Source organism: Aptenodytes forsteri, unplaced genomic scaffold (assembly GCF_000699145.1).
Source record: "Aptenodytes forsteri isolate BGI_AS27 unplaced genomic scaffold, ASM69914v1 Scaffold53, whole genome shotgun sequence".
Classification (NCBI taxonomy): Eukaryota; Metazoa; Chordata; class Aves; order Sphenisciformes; family Spheniscidae; genus Aptenodytes; species Aptenodytes forsteri.
The window spans coordinates 3674433-3696225 of record NW_008795909.1 but is presented as its reverse complement, the minus strand read 5'-3'; the positions used below and the strand labels follow the sequence as shown (position 1 = coordinate 3696225).

At 46.5% G+C, this 21793-nt stretch overlaps 1 protein-coding gene across 1 annotated transcript in view; it reads right to left on the bottom strand.

Moving 5' to 3' along the window:
* Positions 1–21793, bottom strand: part of FRMD4B (FERM domain containing 4B) — a 59942-nt gene that overhangs the window by 2868 nt on the left and 35281 nt on the right. The window contains exons 7-17 of the mRNA XM_019473472.1: positions 13777–13853; positions 12526–12664; positions 11880–12021; positions 10911–11044; positions 10702–10821; positions 9108–9336; positions 5810–5866; positions 4324–4471; positions 2980–3105; positions 1013–1818; positions 289–421 (exon numbers count right to left, since the gene is read on the bottom strand). Of these exons, the coding sequence (XP_019329017.1) occupies positions 289–421; positions 1013–1818; positions 2980–3105; positions 4324–4471; positions 5810–5866; positions 9108–9336; positions 10702–10821; positions 10911–11044; positions 11880–12021; positions 12526–12664; positions 13777–13853 (2111 nt within the window). The remainder of the gene's footprint in view (positions 1–288; positions 422–1012; positions 1819–2979; positions 3106–4323; positions 4472–5809; positions 5867–9107; positions 9337–10701; positions 10822–10910; positions 11045–11879; positions 12022–12525; positions 12665–13776; positions 13854–21793) is intronic.

Sequence of the window (21793 nt, the reverse complement as noted above, 5' to 3'; positions counted from 1 at the left end):
GGGGGAGAGACCGAAAACACCAAGTAGAAGCAAGCGAGAGCGCTGCAGGAATTTCTGCAAGGACAGAGCAGACCCCGGGCTCCCCGCGGTCCTCGGGAGAGCCCCCACGAGCAGGGCGGCTCCGCAGGCAGCAACACGTCCCGCCTGGTTCCTGGGTTAAGCTCTGCCAGGCGAGATGCGCTTGGCAGATGCGGTGTCGCCTTTGAAAGCAGCTGATTTTCTCAGAAGTTTTAACAGCCTGTGAAATGCAGGAGGAAGGGCAGAAAAATCTCGATATATTCTACTCACCTGCTCTGCAAAGGAAGGTTGCCATAAACATTCCCGTAACAGCTGGCATAAGAGGAATGAGACAACGTATCGTAGTCTGAAAGTCCCAATGCAAGTGGGTTTCGCCAGTTCCCAGCAGTGTTTGCAGAAGATGCTGGAATTAGAAAAAAACATTACAGCAAATTAGATCTTTCTCCAGCTAAATCAGCTGAGACAAATGAGACAATTCTCATTAGCGATCTCTATGGGTTTCTGCAGGACACACAAGCAGGCAGTGCAAACACAAAATATGATTTACAAGCCCTGTAGGGAGGAAAGCACTGTGTGGGTGGTATTTTGGAGCTAGGGAATCTCTTTAAAAAGACTTTCTGACCCATTCAGTGATGCTCATTGTACTCTATTTTGGAAGCCATCACGGCAACTGCATTTACATGGCACGAAGTCTTGCACATTGCTTCTAGTCAGTAAACACGCCTGTTTGAAACCCACATGGCTCTTTGGGCTTCTTTGGACTATTGCGCTTACAAAGAGTAAAAGGCAGTTTTACCCATAGAAGGCAACAAGCAAGTCTTTCTTCCCAAGCATGGAACAGCAAGATCCTATTCAGTTCCTCATCTACTTTTCAGGAGCAAGCTCTAGCCTTGCTTCTACTCTGCTGACTTCATCGATGCAGCGGAGGGGGGCAGAATTTAATGCACAGCAGGGACTTACAGAAACACTCAGCATAGAAGAAATCGGACATTACCCGAAGAGAAAGACGACACCCGACTGCTAGGAGAGCACGGCACCTGCAGACCAGCAAAGCCCAAACTCCTTTGAGATCCTCTGTCAGACTCAAAGCCTGCCTGCAGGCTATGACCCTGTTCCTTTTGACTGGAGGCACGTTGGTACCAACCACGGAGATGCTCTGCTACTAAGGCCTTGTGAATGTTTTTGGTTATATGCTCCGTTTTAGCAACTTGCTTCCTCGGAAGCCTTAGGGTTGCATATGGGTTGTGCGGTACTCTGTCCACTTCATCCTCATGGTAAGACCTGAATTCCCTGTAACGGTCATATCCGTAATGTGCCGATGAGCGATAGGAAGGATTGACACTGTACTGTCCCTCCGTATCACTCTCATAAACGTATCCTCCGTTGTAATAAACGTCAGATTCGGTGTATGGGGAATATCCAGAAATATAGTAACTAGAGGAAGGCTGCTCCTGACTTTTGTGGTAGACACCATTGCGGACATCCTTCTGGGCAAGATTTGGCATACTTCCTGAATTTGCAGCAGAAATGTTTTGTTTCTTTGACCGTCTCCGACCCCTGGTCCTGTTGTCGAGCGTCTGAGTAGTGTAATATGGATTGGGAGTAGGTGTCACGCAGTAACATTCTGCACTTGACTGGCTAGTGTAGGATGATCCATCATCGAGGATCTCTGTGCTACTGCTTCGCTGGGACTTTGAGAGGGTGAAGGCTGCCTTTTCAGCAGGAGTCTCGGACAGCAGGTGGGTTTGGGATTCCAGACTTCCACTGCGCTGCCGGCAATGGTGCGGGGAAACATCTGGCCTGAAACAACACAGATGTAGGTTGGTTAAAGGCAGTCACACGCAAACATACACACGGAGTTGGAGAGAGCATGCATGGGCAAGTCAGGCATGCTGCCGCCCCAATCAAAGCACAATACAAACCCAGTCTTATCTTTCCTTGTAGAATATCTGCATTGCAAGAAATTCAGCTTGGCTGAATTTTAGATTTGCTGCAACAGTAGGAGATCTCTCATATAAAAATCTATCACGGTGAGCAAGGTTAATCTGTGACAGGGATACAGGCAGCAAAGCTCACAAACTCACATTTTGTAATGATTTACAGGAGGGCACTCTCAGTTTTTAAGCAGGTAAAGTCCACACAAGTAACTGAGCTAGGAGAACATAAGAAGATGGGTTTCCTGCGGCTCTGTCTCTCAAGGCTGCATTACCCCAGCCAAATAAACCATGAGCTCTTGATAACATTATAAGATTTATAGCATCTCTCCTTCCCCAGCATGGATTCTCAGCTATGTAATAATACAGGTGAGCTCACATTGCAGCTCTCTTCCCATAGCAAGGGCACTAATTGGGATCTCTTTCCTCTCTCTGGCCACTTACTTTTTCAGGAGGCTTGTAGGAACGTAATCCACAGCAGGCATCTGTCAGCTCATGAACAAGTTTTTGTGGGGAGACCACTAGCTGACAGACAATACAATTTCATAAGCCACACTTTCTTAGAAAATGAGGCTACAAAGGAAACAAAATAAATTCTGGCTACCTTACAGGTATTTTACAGAAACTTTTTGAACAAACATTACTTGTTAAAACTCCCTATAGGCTCCTATCTGGAAATGACCCTTCTCCTATAGTCTTTCATGACCAGATAGGCAATATTTGTGTGTCAGCTTCCATCTCGCTCCTAATTTTGCAGACACCCATTTGTGTGTGCTGCTATTTGCTCAGACAGGGTTTGTGCTCACGTAAACGCCCTCACTCGCATGTCACAAAGCTGGTGCAGGACTGTGCCAGAAGATGGTGGCTGATATTAACCTTGTGCCTCCAATATCCAGAAAAGACATTTTGAGAGCCTGACCCTGCTGTAGGGAAAGCTGCACAGCAAAGGACCCTTCGCCCTCTTAACACCATTTGCTTTTATTCTGCTGCCTAAGATGGACATGGCACTTAAAACAAAGCCCCTTACTGTAAGTGGCTGCTACTGTAGGCATTGCGTGTGAGCACGGGGGTTGTAGGCATGCTTCTCCCCCCATGGGGCTGGGGCGGACGGTCCAGGGTTCGGTAAGGACTGCTGTGAGTCGAAAGCGGGTCCCTGTAACGAAGGAGACAATCCCAGTTAGATTAAACGCCATGCAAGTCGCAGCACACAGAATATGTGCACCCTAAGTCTTGAAGAAACAAAGCAAAGGGCAGAAAAAAAAAATGGTAAGGGCATAACTGGATGTGCTTCCCCATATAAAGAACAGAACTGTTAAACAGGAAGAAAAATGCAACCCCTTATTGTGGTTCAAGGGAGGTCCCCACTGGATGACTGGTAGGAAAAGCTGCTGCCAAAGGACAGCAGTATGAAGCAGAAGAGGCAGAGCAGGTAACAGAGAAGCAAAGGAATTGCGTTTTAAAATGAAGCACATCACAGCTAAATGGTTACATATGGCTATAATTCAACTCCTGAACTTCATGTGGAGGAGTGTTCTGCTTATCTTGAGGGACAGATGAGAAAAACGCAAAGACATGACATTGCCCAAAACTTTAAAACATTTTTAAGCATGCCTTCAACACCCTGCTCACGCAAGACACAGTCCAAGAAATATCAAGATCAGCGGGAATCCTTACGCTGAGAACAACTAGCACCAGATCAGACCCATATAACATGATCACGCAACCATCAGCAGAGCTACTGCTATTGATGCGCTCCACGGAACTGTTCTTCCAGCTCAGGAAGAGCCCAAATCTCACGGATACCTACAGGAACCTCAGCCAGTCACTGCAGCTGGCACTAAAGGTAGCTGGTTGAATCCCAGTAACTCTGCTCTTACATGGAGAATTGCCCATCCGGACTCATGTGTATTCTGTACGCTTTGACAATGTACCTGCTGAAATACTGATACCATCAGGAGGGATGGGTATGGTTTGGTGTTATCTGAAGCCATTAAGCACAGTCATCAGGAAAACTACAAGTTGTTTAATTAATACTGAAAACAAACCACAGAAACGGAGACAAAGGGTGACAGTACTGGTAGGCACGAGCAATTCCTTAAATACAGCCCTTGCTATTAAATTTCTCACCCCTCTCGAACCTCTTCACAAAGACTACACTACCCTACAATTTCAGAGACTGTGACAGCTACTTACACACACTTTTGTTACTAAACAGGAAATTTAGCTCCCATCACCAAATCCTGTAACCGCAGAGGAGCGTGGAGGCAGCAGGCTCCGCTGGAGCGCCCGTAGTAACGGCAGTCTTGGCAGGGGCAAGGCGGAGCTCATGCCAGCAAGGCGGAGAGCACGGCGGCAGCGAGGCGTGCCCTACCTGGAGTGTCTGGTTTCCAAGAGCTGCTCGTTTATGGATGACTTTCTGAGATGAATTCTCTCCACCCCGAGGGACTTTGGTGGAGGAAGCCTTGGAGAAAGCTGCGCAGAGCTGGGCCTCTGTGCTGGCACAGGAAGCGATTCACTGACTGTTGGAAAGGAATATGTATTTTGTTAGCAAAATCCTTGACGTTTTTGCCCTATATGCAAATCTGTGGCCCCTAAGCAGACACACTTTGCACTACAGAGACAAGGACAGAAACTGTGAATCTAGAAAGACTCTCCTGCCTGCACCGAGCTCTCCTCCACGCAGACAGGACATCGTGGAGGCTTGTACAGATCTCAGCAGCACCAGCTCCTACGGAGATCACACACAGCTTGGGGCTGCGCCAGGTCACAAAGTGGAACTTCCTTGGGAAAACACCTGTTTGCAGCACGATCCTTCCCAGAGCCGAGCAGGCAAGCTCAGCCTCTGCAAAGGCCGGTTCCTCTCCCTCACCTTCCAGCTCTTTACTTGAAAATGACATTTTAAGAATTAGTTTTGAAATACAACCTAAAAGGGACTGACTTCAAAAGCGACTGAATGAGCAAAGACAACCGACAGACACATTTGGCTCAAGGCAATTGGGAAGACGCTGGTTTGATCCTTGTTCTCACTTTGCTTAGGGCACAACCCCGGTCCCATCAGAGCCAGCAGGAAACTCCAACTAGTACAGATAAACGCAGGACGAGCATCACAGAGAACACCTTCAGAAGCCAAAGCCCCGGCTCTACTTCTACTTGTACAAGCAGGAATCAGGTGTAACTCCATTTTAAAGCACCAGATGGGTTGTACAAGTCTAAAACTGGGACAAAGTGAGATCAGAATCAGGCCCTAACTGAAAAGTGAGTAATAATTTAGATAATGTTTGTCCCCAAATGATGATTATCCAGTTTAAGGGAGAGGCAAGCCAAGTTCTTTCCACCTTGTGGAACAGGGCGTGAATGTGTGTGTCTGTGGGTGTGTGTGTGAAATGAGTAAGCTGAGCAAACACCATACCCATGCAAGATGCAAGCTCGCTAGGTAACAGATAAATGTAAACAGATCATTAATATCTGTGACTATTCTACTTTTTTGTAAGTTTTATAGTAGCTGTGAGGACAGAAGGGCTGGGCAAATCCTCCCAGCTCGTAACTCCTCCAGCCACTTATCCGCCTCTGGACGGGTCCTAGGGATGAAGTATTTGTTTGAAATTCAAAGCCTTCAGCTCACAGGTTGGTCACGTTAAAACCAATCACCCTCTCTAAAGACAACTCAGATCAGCTCAGAGAGCAGAGACTTTCAATAACTAACCCGTTATGAGGAAAGACATTCCCGATTAAGCTCTTTTTTCCTCTGCTATAAATTGTCATCGAAAGCCACCAACGTAGTAGGCTAAAGGACATTAAGTCAAAGGAATGTCTCTGAACGGGCACACTTCATAGCAAGAAAAGGATAAGCAACATACCATCATCAAAGGTGGTTGTATCAGACAGGGAGCTGCTCTCAGATGGAATTATATCATCTGTGAATGAAAAAAAGCACTTTAAGCATAGGAGACCCAACATTAATTTCCAAGCATCTCATACAGTTTATTTTCTACAGCTTCAGAGACAGCTGCTACCTGTAACACTACAATCTGTCTGCTTTAGCCCTCAACAGCCTGAAGACGGTCCTGCTTTGGAGTATATCATGACCTAGTTGTGCTCACTGCAGTTCTGCAAACTACCTATGTAATTATCAAAGGAGATTTTTTTTCAACTGCAGTGGGAATCAGGCCAGGATTTACAAGATGTTTTCCACCCAACTTCCAACAGATCTCACAGGGTGTTTTGGTGCTTCAGTAGGAGTCAGGAGCCTACACAAGACATGTAGATCTTGGCTGCTAGCATCTAATCTCCTCTAGGTACACCTGAAATCCCACCAGGTAGGTACGAAATGCCTTTTGAAATTTGGCATTCACTGTTAATGTTTCATCAGCATACAAATTCTGTTTCAATTAAATTAATATCAATCCAGAATAATTCCACTGATTTCAATCAAGTTATTGCAAATTCCAACAACACAGAGAGCAGTAACTGTTGAATGGACATTGCAAATTTTTTCTGTTGCTTTTACATTTTGTTATTTATTCAAAGCACTTCACCGCACCTGCCTGTCCTCTCACCTTGATACTACACACTAGCACTCGCTCAGAAACAGCCTGTCCTTGCTAAGGTTTAGAACACACCAGCAGCGGCAGAGAAATTGGGCTGGTGATAAAAAGCAGCACTAGAGATAATTAACCCAGAGAAAAATCTTTTCCTAGGCCGTTTCTGGCAAGACGCAGCACTGGTGGGGTAAAAAGTCTACATGAACCTCCGTGCACCAGGGAAAGGAAGCAACAAAAGAAGATGGTGGCAGCCACTTCGTGCATGACACCTGCTTCTTCCATCAGTCACCATGAGCATGTGCAACATACGTTGCTCCCTTGCTGTTGCACTTTACTGCGAGGAAAGGTCTGGTTACAAGAATTTGGTAAATAGAGCAGCTTTTCAAGAACAGCAAAACATCAGGGCTGGCCCCTGCCCTGAGGGGACTTGTCAGACCACCGAGGAACACTGGGAAAAAGCTTCAAGGGAGCTTATTCACGTGAATTTGACCACGTGGTGGTGAAATATGGAACTGGGCCCAGTGCAAGGAGGAAAAAAGCCTACCTAGGAAAAAAAAAAAAGCCAGCCTAAAGCTACACGGCTGGATTCATGTGGGGTCTGCAATGCTGACATATGGGGGAGCTCTGAATTTAAATTCCAAATCTGTGCAATTCCCTGCAAAAGGGGAAGAAACTCTGGGCTACAAAGGAAGCAAAGGGAAGAGAAAGTGGAACATGGGGAGCAGGAGACAGTCCATTATGTCCTTCACCTCCCATCCCTTGGGGGCTGGGATGAAAATAGCTATGGTTTGATTCAATAAGTCAATATTACTACTTAACACATTATTTCCAACAAGTCATTCCCCAAATTCACAGCTGCAAGTGACGCATCACTGCTCAGCTTCCTGAAACCCTGTACCTTGAGCCCAAGAGTACGGTCAGCAATGGTGAAAAGGTTACGCATAAAATCAGTTATTGAAGCAGATGACAGTTCTGCTTCAGGTAAACAGAAACACGCTGCACTGCGAGAGTCAGGAACTGGAAGGGAATGCAGCTAACTTACTGCTGGCTAAGTATTTGCTGTCTTGCAGCCCCTGCCTGCAGGAAGGAGTCCCTCCGAGACACGGGGTCCAGTCCCTTCTAGCTGTGTCCACCTTCTCAGACAGCAAACAAAGATGTCACGTATCAAATGTTGCAAAACGATGGGCTGAATGTATAAGGACCAACTCCTAAGTTGCTTGTTTGCACAACAGGACAAAAAAACGCCTGCAACAAACAGCAGTGACTGTGCACGGACGCTGCCTCACGGGGCTCTCGCTGCTCACTGGCCTTCAATAGCTTCCTGGTTGTTACTACACACCAGGTAATACAGGACCTCCCCACAATTAGTATCCCGATTGGTGAGCAAGAGACTGGAAAAACAGATGTTTTCCTCATCTCTGTCAATCAGGAACTAGCTGAGCCACATTAAATAGCAATCATCAACCCTCCAGAATAAGCACTTTGTGATGATGGATAGCCCAGCGCTGCTGTGGTTTGTGCCGGGTAAGAATCCAAACCAAGCTCTCAACAGGAACGGGGCACGGTGAAGGTCCCCCCAACAGAAACGTGGCAGTGCACAGGAGAAGGGTCTCCTCCAGGGAAAATACATATTGGCAAGAGGTCTCATCTCAAGGGTCAGTAAGAGGGTATCAATATAAACAGCAGAAAAATCTTGCATTTTCTTTCCCACCTTGCAATTCCCAGGAAAAAATCCCACTAACCTCACAAAACATCATTTCCTCTAGGACAAAGGGGAAAAAAGATACCAATTCAACATTAACAATTATCCATATAAATTTTCCACGGAGGGAAGAAGTAAAACCTGTCCTAAAACTGTTACTCACTATAGAAACTAAAAGAACCTGCAATACCTATGAGCTTTTACTACTCCCAAACTCCTTCAATTGGCTTGGATACTAGCAAGTTTCCACGCTTTATCCTATGAAGCGGCAAGAATCTCACCTCCCTTAGGAAAATCACACTTTCAGAATGGAGAGGGCAAGGGTATCTGCTTTCACTGTGCCCATCAATGGCAAATGCATTTAGCCAAAAATCTGTTTGCCACTATCTGCATTCATAAACTCTTGGACTTCGCTTATGTCTTCCTGGAAATCAGTAATTTTTAATCAAGAAACAAAGTCTTTGATCCTTATTTCCTCGATCCTGTAGAAAAAATCACACGCTCTATTTTTGCTAGAACTGAAGCATTGCGGAAGGGAAGGGAGAGAGATCTTGCATGGGGCAGCTTAGACATACAACTGCACTCAAATACACTACGAATTCAGACACCACACCAGTTTCGGCTGAGATGCTCCTGCCAGCCTTTCTATGCACAGCACCTTCAGTCTGTACCTCGTGCTGGAACGTGTCTGCACTTGTTCCTAAAACTGCAGCCTTTTCTGCCCTCAGCCTGTAAGCAGTGCACTTATCCTATCAGATGCAGCAACTGCATCTCCGTTTTTCTTACTTAACTGCCTTGGAGGAGATAAAAATCATATAGAGGAGATGTAAACAAAACTTGTAAGTGAGCCAAATTACTTCTTTTTTTTTTTTTTCCTGTTTTCATCAGAACATGGGGAATTCTCTTGCCTACCTGGTAGAGTAAGAGTTGATTTCTGGGTTGGTTTTTTGCCACACTTGATTCTATATTCATTTATGGAATTTTCTATCTCTTGCAGCTTTTTTACAGCATCAGCATATTCTTGCTTTCTTTTCTTCTTCACATTTTTGCAAAGGTCTGGCTCACTGGCAAGTTTCTTCGCAGCTTCCACCAGCTTTTGCTGTATGATAAAATTGCTCTCCAAGTCCTGCAAAGCGGGATCCTGCAAATTTGTGAGATGAGTTATTTGCTTCTGCTCTGGGTAGAAATTATCAGTGAAGGTTATTGGATATAAGATCTATTTTTGTGGTAACTAAGTGAAATCTTGAGCACAAAACACAGAAATACCGAAGTTTATACACAAGACAATCTAAGCATATGAAATCCTTACATCTTATTTCTCTGACAAGTGTAAGACTGAGATCTCTTTAGAAAGGTCCAAAGTTCTCAAGCCTGGGTGACATTAAACAGACACCTAAATTCAGGTTTAGACGCTTCTGTTACACAAGCCAACCTGCAGGCTGCTAAAACCTCCCGCTCCAAGTCCAAGCCTGAAAAACTCTGTTCAAAAATCTCTCTCTGCTTTAGAGAAAACAAAAATGGAAATTGAAATCACCATACCTACGTAACAGGGAGTTGGGAGGCTTTAATTAATTGTTTGTAAACAACTTTGAGAGGCTCAGATGAAAGGTGCTGCAGAGGTGCTAAGCAACACGTTATTAAATCTGGTCAGTAGGATTTTGTTTCAATAGCATCGGTTTGCTGCAGACATGGATTACACCAGAACTGTAAGCCAGGGCAGCGAGTTTTTGGTGAAGAACAGATGCAAGGTGTCCAACACCTACTTACTATTCGGATGATACAGCTTGTTAACAAATCTCACAAGGAATGAGGGGGAATGTTATGTGTCCAGAAACCGCATATATCTGAACTACCATATCTCCTGAGTCAGTCTCTGCCAGCAAAGTTCATATTAGCTTCTTGAGCAATATACAGAGCTTTTACTTAGGTGGAACTTGCATTAAGCCAGAGATAAATCTCCTCCTGCTGTCACCTGTCACACAACTATGCTCACGGATAGATGATTTTGCAAGGGGGACAGCGCACGCCCCCGGGTTCAATCTCAACCCGACACAAATCAATGCTTGAGAAAAGCTCATAGCTGTGGGTTGCCAAATGGCGTTATGCACCTGCTCTTCTCTAATTAGCAGCAAAACGTCCACTAAAATTCAAGCAGCGTGGCCAAATCAGGGGTTCAGGTCAGGGGATTTTAAGGCCTTTTGAAACGGCCAACCTCCTGGTCATTTCAAAGGGAGCATGGCTGGAATAAGGGCAGTACAGGTCTAAATTTCCCAGCCTATGCCAGCGACTGTCCCAGCTGCCTCCTCTAGGCCTTTTGAAACGGCCAACCTCCTGGTCATTTCAAAGGGAGCATGGCTGGAATAAGGGCAGTACAGGTCTAAATTTCCCAGCCTAGCCAGCGACTCTCCTCTTAAACGATCAGGGAAGAGCTGGATTTTTTACAAGTGGCTTTGGCCACCGGTCTGGCCACCCCACCTTTGCTGTGAAAACAAAGTGCAGTGCTCACCTCTTCGCTCGGCAGCAGGTTGTCATCCAGCTTGAACGCCGTGCCAACACGTCTCCTAACCTGGGGAGGTTCCTCTCCAGCGCTCAGAGGATACTCCTTGGGCATCTTGCCCGTCAGCTCCTGGGGAACAGAGAGGGCTCCACGTGAAGGTCTGGAGGGAGAGAAGGGCTCTTGCCCGCCCCGACCCCAGCGTAAGGTGCAGTTCTCACCGCCTCTCGCAGGCAGATTTTCTTCAGCTCCTCAACTTTCTGAAGCAGTTTTTCCTGAAGGAGTTTCTCTTTTTTCTTTAGTTCCATAATTTTCTCCTTCTTTTGTTCTTCACTGACCTCTGAATCCTGAGAGCCTGAAAAATACACTCTCTGTATCAGAGGATTTGCACGTAAAAGCCATTTTTTTTCTGGTCAGGTAAGCGGAGATCTCCCCAAAGCAGTCCAGCCCGGCAAAACAACACGTTATTCAAAGCACAACGTCCAGCTCTCGTGTCATCCAGCAAGCAGGCTTTTAGGAAATCCGCACTTTTCAAACCCCCAATGTATATACTTGCATGATAAGTCCCAAGTATACATCCCGAAAACCCACCACCCACAATATAAATCAATGCATTAGCAATATCTGCTATATACTTGATATTTTAGCTTTGACTTTGCATTCAAGACAGCCTGAGGCTCCCCGCTTGGGCTTCACCTCGAGGCACCTACGTGTGGCAGCCAGGCTTTTACCTCCCCCCTTTTCCCCTCCTCCACAGTCAAGGGAGAGATCTAAAGTCCACTCCAGAGCTGAGCTTTATTTGGAAGCATTTGTCTTCTCTCCTCATTTTTGAGGAAGCTCAAGGCAATTCAACTCCTAGCACAGGTGCTTAAAGTTAGCCTGGATCAAATTTCCCTCAGACTTTGATGACACTTACAGTCATTCAAGGACTGACTGGTAAACCGATACCAAATTATTCATGGGCTAACAGTATATGGGTTTTTTTTCATCTAGCATGTTTTTATTTCCTTATTTAGTTACGGGGCGGGGGGAAACAGCAGATTATACTATTGATGTTACTGTTTCAGATACATAACTAATACATGCCTTCACATATGTCACTGTATTTATGGTTAGCTAGCCTCATTTTCCCTTTTAACACACACAAGCCCCACTGTACTTCACTACCTTGCATTTACACAAAGTATTACCTGATGAGATCAAACTGCCGTTGCTGGCCATAATAAGCTGGTTCTTTGCCTCCAAAGTCACTAGCTTTGAAACTTTTGGTGTTCCCATCTCTGTCAAATCCATGGCGATATCATCCAAACTTCTGGCTGAAGTAATTTTTGCCTGAAGGAGTTTGAAAATAATCCAGCCTCATTGAGTTACCTCTAATTAACTTTGGAACACAGGGTCACTGAAGATGACGTTTCACACCTCACCTCCCACAAAATTAAGGGCTAAAGCAACAGCATCGTGCAGGAGCTTGCGGTGCACAGGGCTGTGCTGGCATTCCTCGTCCCCTCTGCCCGCAAAGCCTGAACCATCTCCCAACTAAAAATCTCTTTGCTGTTTGCACCGTGTTCAAAATGAACACAAGAAGGAGACAAAAGAAAAAGCAGATTAAACACCGAGAAGTGAGAACTCCCTCTTCTGTGATTACACTTCCATAGCCATTAATTGCAGGCAGGCTAAAATGGATTGAAATTACAATACTGTCACCAATAGCCTGCTCAAAAAGTTGACAAAACAATTTGTATTTCTTCTCTGGACACTAGTTTATCCGTGGAACAACAATACACTGAAGGAAAGGTGTTGAAACTTATGCCTACAGTAAAATGCCTTACAACTTACTTTGCTTTGCTTTCTGTCCAAGTAAAACTGGTGTTGACTGATTGCCATCACCCAGATGGACTTGATCAGGGAAGTGTTTGCATACCAGGTTTGCACTACCAGTCCACTCTGCCCAAAGGTCCTTCTCGACACTGAAATTCTGAAGAGGTGAGAAGAAATGCAATTTCAAGACTGGTCTTAGAGGTTTAAAGTCCCAAATGCCTCTCTCCCAACCAGGCAAGGCTCAGCCTTTATTTTAGAGATGTAAAAACTCAGATTTCCTTCTCCCCACCACCCGGTGCTGCTGCCTTTCCTCCCTCCTAACCTTCTCTTCATTTTACAAAGTTAAAGCCCCTCCTGGTTGAGCTTTGCAACACGGAGCAGCAGCAACTGCTGGGCCTTCAGTTCAGCAGCGCAATTGTGTTGCTGAGACCAACGGTTGGGTACGCTGTAAACCTAGAAAGGGCGAGCAGACTGCCATGGGACCCTGAAAGGAGAGATCGGGCAGGATGGGGGACCTGGGGGGATCAGCTGGGCATCTTGCTGCTCCTCCTGGCCCAGCTGAGAGGCACAGCGGTCCTGTGCCAGAGGTAGAAAGGATGGCAGCAGGAGAAGCAGAAAGGAAGGTGGAGTCAGAAATTCATCCTGGCAAAGGCTTTTTCTTCTTGGGAGGGATCTTGAGGGGAAGGCACAGGAAAGCAGCCTGCAGATGAGCTCCCACCCTAACCGGCAGTGCTCCTTCAGGCCCCTGAAGGCTCAAGCTCAGAGGAGGGAACATTGCCACCGAGGCAGGGGAGGGCAGAAGGTAGCAAGAAAGTCATGTCCAGGTCCTGCTGGCTGCATTCCCAGGTCTCCTGCTGCACAGGCACATTACAGCGGACTCTAGGGGAAGGGTTTTGTAAAATGAGCAAATTTGGCCATGACAAATAGTCCTCCTTCTGCTCCAGGAACTCCCGTGGTGAACAACATAGGCAATTTGAGAGGACACCCCAAGCTGTAACACATCAACAGTTGCTCCAGGTTGCTCACTACAGCTGTGACCTTCCCTCTGCAACATCACAGCACTACTTATCCATCACCCACAGACCAGATCCAGCCCTGGTCTGACCTGCCAAACACAGGATCAGGCTCAGTATCGCAAAGCCCAGAGTAAACTCAGGTCTATGTTGAACTCAGAGGCACCTCCCGTCCCCATCTGTTAATATGGGATGATGAATCCCCAGTCTGGATAAAGATTTATCCCGCTACTACAACTGCCTCCTCCAGCCTTACCTGCGGGGATCGTGTACTTCCACAGCAAATTTCTTTTCACGGAAATAGAGATTTTCCAGCTGCTTCCATTGAAATAGCTAGGAGAATTGGGAAAGAGAAGCAGAACACTGTCGCTCCAAGAATCACCAGTCTTCTCCCCCCAAGGTCATACAATTCCAGCAAATTACAGTTCTTGTGTATCTTCAGCTATGACATGGACTCAGCAATAACATTCATAACATCAATTAAAATAAGCACATAAATATATAGGATGCCCCTCAAGCAATTTCACACTCTTACAGACTGAGGATTTTGCCTGTGACAACATCTGTTTCTATCAATAGCGCATTTAATTTCACTTGCTAGAAGTTCACAGAGATCCTTTTCTCTCTGATTAAATGCAAAAATCTTTATACAAAGGAATTGCATGGACACCTATGGTCTCTTCCCTCAGCCAGAACATCCCCAGGGAATGGCAACAGCTTGGGGAAAACAAAGACCTTTCTCTTCTGAAGACACTGGGTGAGAGATTCAGCCTGACATTTTGGAGCAGGGGTACAACAGGTACTGAGAAAGAGCAGCTACAGGAGGAAGCCACTCCACAATGCATACTTCTGTAAGGAAACCACAGATTTCCTGCAAAGTGCCAGCTGGGAGAAGAGACCAAAGTCAACCAGGGCTTGGCAGCTGCACCCGTGGGATCAGAATTTCATACGAATCAGCTCTCCTTTTGCACCAGCATTAGCCACCCTCTGGGGATGATCCATCAGGGGTTGCATCTTCTCAGCCCAGCTTTAGCTGAGCGGTTCCCCGGCCCCTCAGTGCAGGTTTCTGCAGCCCCACCTCCTGCCCCCTCTCCAGCAGTGCCAGGGTGCATGGGTGCACATGGAGACCCGTACGGGTGTCCCCGAGGACGTCACCTAAAGATGACGGGGTGCACAAGTGCAGCAGCACACGCTGTAGTTTACAGCCGGCTACTTCCCGGAGCTAGAGCCCACGGGGAGGTACTTTGAGGAACTTCCACCCAGGCTGGGCAGGCAGGGCCAGCGTTAAGTGGGAGACAGCAGCTTGCAACATCAGCGATCCAGGCAAGGCACCCGGGCCATTACACTGACCCCCTCCTTCCCCCCAGGAGTTTTTCAACAGCCTCCGAGGCTGCAGCCACCATACCAGAAGTCCCCAGGACACGCGACGTTCCCGCTGACCTCCGCCAAAACCTGACACGCCGCGCTCTGACTACAGAAGAACTTCAAGTTTCGTAAAAAATTACGTATTACACCATGCTTCATTTGAAACATTCTTAACACGGATCGTAAATGAAACGTAACCCAGTGCACGTGTTTGTGGGGAAAACTCTGGCTCTTTCAGTGACGTTTCCCTCTGTTTAGCTAAAACTTTCCTTTCTAATACCACAATTTATTATTAGATCCTGCTATATGAAAAATGCAGCAAAGGGGAAATGTCATTTATTTAAACTAGTAAGTCACTTTCTAAAAGAGCGTGGAAGTTTTACTCTGCTGCTTAAGTAAGTTTATCTTTGTATTAAAGGCATCACTCTCTCCAATCACACTACTTTCAGAAGCGCCCTCTTTAGAACTTGGCACTGAACTTTTAAATAAATACATTTAAAAAAAAGATTAAGAAGAAAACAGCTCATGCAGTATGCCAGGACGTTGAGGAATAGCGCCCATGGGTGCTCCAGCACGCAGGGATCCCCAACACGACCCCGGCAGCTCGGCCACCTCCCTTCCCTGCACAGCCCGCCGTGCACGCTCCCCTCACCGCACTCACCTCCCCGCAGCACCGGCCCCTTCTCCCCGGCACCACCGGCCACGCCGGAAAGCGTCAAGGGCGACATGAGAAGAGCAGAGCAAGAGGCGGCCGCCGTGCCATCCCTCCCCGCCGCCGGCGGCCCGTCGGTCCCGCTCTGCTTTCGCCGGCTTCGCCTCCCACTGCTGACACATGCCTGACATCACCGCCTCTCCCGGCAGCAACGCCTCCCCGACCCACCCTTTACCCTCAGATAAAGGGAAAACTGAACCGAGGAGAGAACAGAAGAGGGTTTCTACCGAAGGGCTGCACCCCTTTGGAGCACGCCGAGGCCTCGCAGCACCCCGAGGCCTCGTGGGGGGATGAGGTGGGAGCAAGCGTGGCGAGGGGGGCTGCAGCAGGCAGCCCGGGCCCCCGCGGCGGCCAAGCCCCGGCCCTGCCGACATTGACTCACGCCCGAGAGGCAACAGGTTCGACCAGAAGCATCGAGCCGCGTTCCCGGACGCCCTGCTCCCACGCTCGTAAAAAACGGTGGGCGTGCTTCAAACATGACCTCTGGAAAAAAAACTGCCTTGCTGCCTCTTATCGGTTGCGGGTGATGACACCCCGTCCCCTTTTATCACTTCCTCTGGGTTTTTCCCCTCCGGACGCGCTCGGCATTCCCGAGGGCTGCGGGAGAAGGGGTCACCTGTCCTATGGGCAGCGGGGGTGAAGAGGGTCACATTTGGCAGGGGGACAAGACGCAGCTGCCCCAGCACCTTGAGCAGCCTCCTGCCCAGGCAGAGGGACACACCAGCACTCCAAGGGTCTGGGTGGACCCTTCCATGAGGAGCTGCCTGTGCAAATCAAATGCCAACCCCGGGTGAGATGCATCCCCCGATCTGTGGTGCCAAGAAGGGGGGGGAAGCCTTTGCATTTGTAAGGCAACCTGCATGGAATTGCCTCAGGATGTGGGTAGTGCTTTGCCCCATTTCCTCCCCACCCTGTGAGATCCACCCCAGCCCAAAAGGGAGCTGACGGGCACCCGAAGTATTTGCAGCCAGGTACGTTCAGCACGAAGACATTTGCCTCCTTGCCCAAAGACACGCGGGACTGGGGTAACTCCAGCTTCCCCCTCCGCTGCTCTGCGGCAGGAGAGATGGGGGAAGCAGTGTTTGAAATTCTGCACACAGGACTCATTTTTGCTCTTACGGACTGAAAAGCTCCCTGTCCTTAAGCTATCTCACTTAAGAACAATATAAGCTTCTTGGCAATCAACTCCTCTGACAAACCCTCCTGCAGTCAAGTCCTTAAAAAAACCCCACTGATTGTATGAGTAGCTTCAGAATAAGTTGTGGACTAATAATATTTATATAGGTGCACTTAAAAATAATCATGAATGAACATATTAACAAGCTTCTGCCCTAACATGTCTGGATTCATGAAGGCAAGTGGGAATAAAAGGCCTCAGTACAAACAAGGGCAAAAAAAGTAATAAAGAATAAACCAGAGTAAACCAAATGAAATTCTATAAACTCCTTCAAATAAATTTTTTTCTGAATTGTGGTCAAAAGGCAATACTCGGGAAACTGTCACTGCACTAGAGTTTTCCTGCTCCATTCAAATACTCCCTAACTCTGTATAGACACGTTTCTAAATCATTCCTAATTTCAATCTTACCTAAACTACTTACATATTAAAAGGCAAAAGAGTTGTAAAAAAAAAAAAAAAAAATCTGGACATCTCAAACTGGTTTTTGAGGGCTGGAAGAACAATTAGGAATAATTAAAATGTTTTTGTGGAAGTTTTGCAATATATGTTCCCTTTAACCAGATGATTAGGTCCACCAGAGCTAATGAACGTTTTCCTAATAGCCTTCCCATCCATCTAGATTGCCAGATCCTTAAAGGCTCCTGAAAACTCCCACTGAGCGTAGCAGGGGCTGCCTGTACAACTCTACAGGCAGAATTTGGCCTGGCCAAGGTTTGTTTTCCGGGTCTTTTTGGAGAAGGCGGAGGTGCAAAGCTCTCTGCTCACACCTCATTACTCAGGCACCTCTATGCACCAGCCAGAATCCTACCACCCAGCTGCTGCTTTTGCCAGCCCATGAGTTTAAGCTTCCTGCATTTCTACGGTGATCCTCTTCGAGATACTACAGAACACTGAACAAAAAGATATCGCCCTCCTAACCCTCTTTCCCATACAAAAAGAGCTGTAATTGTAGTCTAACGAGGCACAAAGCAGACATAGACTGCTTAAGTAGCGAGACACCTTAATAAAAGCAGCTGGTTTTTTACCTGGCTGATCTTGCATCCAGTTTTGAATAAAATGCAAGTTTGTCTGGGCCTGACAGCAGGAGATCACTGGCTCGGAAAAACGGCCCCATCAGGATCGCAGGCAGGAGCTGGCAGAGCCCCCGCCTTGAGACATGCAAGACAGCTGCTCAGGGCCCCTTTGCTTAATATTCCTATCAGTCTGATGCATTTTGTTTAAAAAAAAAAAAAGATTTTTTTTTTTTTAAATTTTATTTTTTGGCAAGAGGGTGAAAATCTGGAGAGAAGCTGGCTGCAGGGGTTGTGTGGCCAAGCACCACTGCACCAGCCCCGGGCACAGCACATGCCAGGGTTGCATCCAGGATGTTTCCAAGGTCGATGGCAAATTCTGACCAAGAGCTAAATTACCCAGATCTCTGAATTTCCACCCAAGGGATCATTGGGTAAGGTCAGTGCGGACGTGCAAACCATGCTGCAGCGTTTGCAGCAGCCTTTCCCTCGGGAAGCGCTTTCAAAGCACCTCGTGGTACATCTGGTGCCTGTAAGGAGGTTTGGCAACCAGCATCCCAGGAACTGGCTGGGAACAGCAATCTCCAGACAAATCTGGCAATTCAGACCAAGGAAACATAAAAGATTTCTGCCCACAGGAACGCACCCCACCCCGATGAAGGAAATTACCACCCTGCTGGCAACACTGGAAGAAGGGCTGCATTTCAGCCCCTCCGTTGCAGTTTGCTGCCTGGCATGCTACCTTCAACTGAAATCTTTTTGTTTTAAATTGCTATGCCTGGCCATGGAGGGAGGCATTTGAGGAGATAGCAGGGGAGCCAAACTGCCCCACCTGCACCAGCTTCTGAGAGAAGGAGGCAGATGACTCCCACCTGTGCCAGCATAAATTGGCAGAGCTCACCTGGAGGCATCCTTCACCTCTTACATATTAAGCCATTCCTCTAAAAACCTCTTCAATCACATTTTTTTCTAATGCATTACAATCCATCCTTGCTTGGTTCTCACTAGCATTGGCATTAACAAGAATCAGAGATGTCTCGGCACCAAACTGTCCCAAAACGCGTGTGTTTTGGGGCAGGTGATGCTCAAGCAACTTTCCGCGCATCTGGAAGGAACCGAATTGCAGAGCAGTCTTGTAACAGCTCTGTGTTTTATTTTAAATAATTATGCGAGCTTCTTATCTTATGTCTAAATCAATGGCTTCTACTTGGTGAGAAATAAACACCATAAAAGAAATCTCTGCCTAATTAGATCTGCCTCCTGAAAAGCCTGTACGAATGCTGCTGTGTTCTGAACCATTCAGCAAAGCAGGACAGCAAATTTACATTAAGTAAATGTTCTGCAAGGGAAAACTTTCAGCATCAGCTCTTCGTATATGTTGAATTAAAAGAAGAATACCATAAATATTACCCATTTCAAAACTAGTATACTCTAACAAAAACACTTCTGAGAACATAACGTATTCAAGACAACCAGCAGTAGAATCAAAATTCTTCTAGATTTGAAACAATACCATAGCAGGATTAGTTCTTCTATTCAGATATTATAGTTCATTTATCACCAGGGAGTCGCCCACAGAAACACAATGAAGTGGGAGAACAAGTCAAAAAGCAAGCAAGCTCCCTTCTCAAATTCCCGTCCCTCAGAGGATCACCACATATTGGCTGAACGCAGAATAAACGCAACTCATACCCTAACACACGCTCCATAAACAAGACAACGCATTGTTTATCTCACCAGTGAGAAGAATAAGGGTAGAAAGAAAAGGGAGATCTATTCTGTTTTGAAAGGGCAAACAAAGTCCTGGGACCTGTTTTATGCTTTTCCTAATTGACTCAGAGGAGATTGGGGACAGGATCTTGGCATGCCACCCCATAGCAAGCAGGAGGCATCTCTCAGTATTAACTGCAGCTGAAGGGAGAATATGTTTGCAAAGCAGCAGGACTGCAGAGTTAATCCCAGGTCTGAGCTGAAATCTGAACAAGGGTTGCCAAACCCAGCCTTTTTTATGCCCTGTGAGACTTCAGGATTATAATCAACTGAGCTCAGTGTAACCTCCAGCCAGTGTGGAGCCACTGCTTTTATCTACAAAGAAAAAGACAATTTTCATAAATGACACACACAAAAAAATTCTGCATTTTCAGTCTATTACAGCGCTGGAGCACAGTGCTCCCCTCGCTGCCCATCAGCTCGCAGTCCCAGGCGAGGGGTAAAACATGGTTTCTCGCTTCGCGAGAAACCGCTTCCAGAGCAATACAAGCTTTCAGGAGTGACTTACAGCAACAAAACTCCTTTCTCCAAACCACCTCAGGTCAACCAGCAAAATATTAATAGCCGGACTCAAACCTCCCCAGCCAGCTTTACACAGACACGGCAGGTTCTCCTGGTCCAGCCCCGAGTTACACACTGTCCTCTCCAACAACACACATTCCCCTCACGGATGATTGACGGTACATGCGCAAGCGTTGGCAAGGCTGGGCGATACGGATGAGGAGATTGCTTCATCCAGGTCTGTCTTGCAAGTTGCTTCCTGTGAAGAGTTCTCAACCTTGGACTTCACGCAACAGTGTTGATCCAACAACAAAATCTTGGGATAACCACTCTGCTCCAAGGCTCATATTTAGCTCTCTTTCCCTAAAGACCTACTTGGATAAAGCCAAAAGATTTCACTTTTTGAGGAGGATGGTTGTATTTATTGGGAATTAATTGACACTGCGTTAATGGGTGCAGTTAATTTTTTAAATATGTATTTTTTTTTTTTATTCTGAATATGGACTTAGCTCTTACCAGACGCCTGTGATGAACACATTAAACAAATGCATCTATGTCTGATAGCAGCCATTAACATTGCACAAAAGACACGGGGAACAGCATAAAACTGCCTGGTGTCAATTCAGCTGGAGCACAGCCACCAATTCTTCTTTAAAGCCTCCCACCTGAAACTCAGCAGCTTTCCCACTGCAGCCGGTATCAGAGAGGTTTGCACACCCAGAGATCACTTGTTTCTTTAAAATTAGGAAAGGCCAGCTTGGTCTTCATTAGACTTGGACTCAGCCTTTCCCTTTTATTGAGTTAATCAGCTGCATGTATATTTAAACATCACTAACTGGAGAGGTGGAGCACAATAAGGATGCTCTTTCCCAGATGGCTAGGGATAAAACACAACAGCACTTTTGATCCACAGTATAAACAGCAGGATAACACCAGCACGTGGCAGTTGTGAGCTTGGCTCCATCCCGAAAAGCACAGCAAGAAAATTCTGCTAAATCCAGCAAAACTAGCACCCCTGCTCCAAAAGACAGACATAGTTCACACCCCACTCCCCTCCTGCCTGCTGCTTTGGAAAGGACCGTGCTTGCTGACTCCTCAGAGATTCAGGCAAGCTATACAGACTCTTCTCTCTCTGAAATACATTCTGATACATTCATAAATATGAACAAACAACAATACTGGTTAAAAGGAAACTTCTGCCTGCCGCATCACAGGCAGCAAGGCTATAGCTACACCGAAATAAACAGCAGTCTCTCAACATTTTAACTCCAAAACCAAGTCTGGACGTGGGTGCCTCTCTAGACCCAGCGTCTGCTTTCCCCCCAAAAAAGCGATCTGACTGCGATTACTTCTATGAATCACATCAGAAGTGCACTTTGTGTTTCAAACCCCAAACCACCTTTTTTATAAAGAAACTGTTTGCATATTTAGCCACATGTTAAAAGTATTCATGACTCAGGACAAGCTATGGCTTAAGTCATTTTTGTCCCCTCCTATTAACACCAGACACAAATCCATAAGGATACTACAGCCATATCCATCCCCACTTTTTCAATCAGCTTATTGGCCTTAAACCTTCCCTCTGCATTTAGGCTCCTCTCTCCCACCTTCCCTTTTAATCTCTATCCTCTGTTGTATGATTATAATTACAATAAAGCAGACAACTATTATAATTTCCATTGTAACACTTCCACTACAGAAGTGACCTTTGGTTTTCATTTTATTTTTCTTAAACA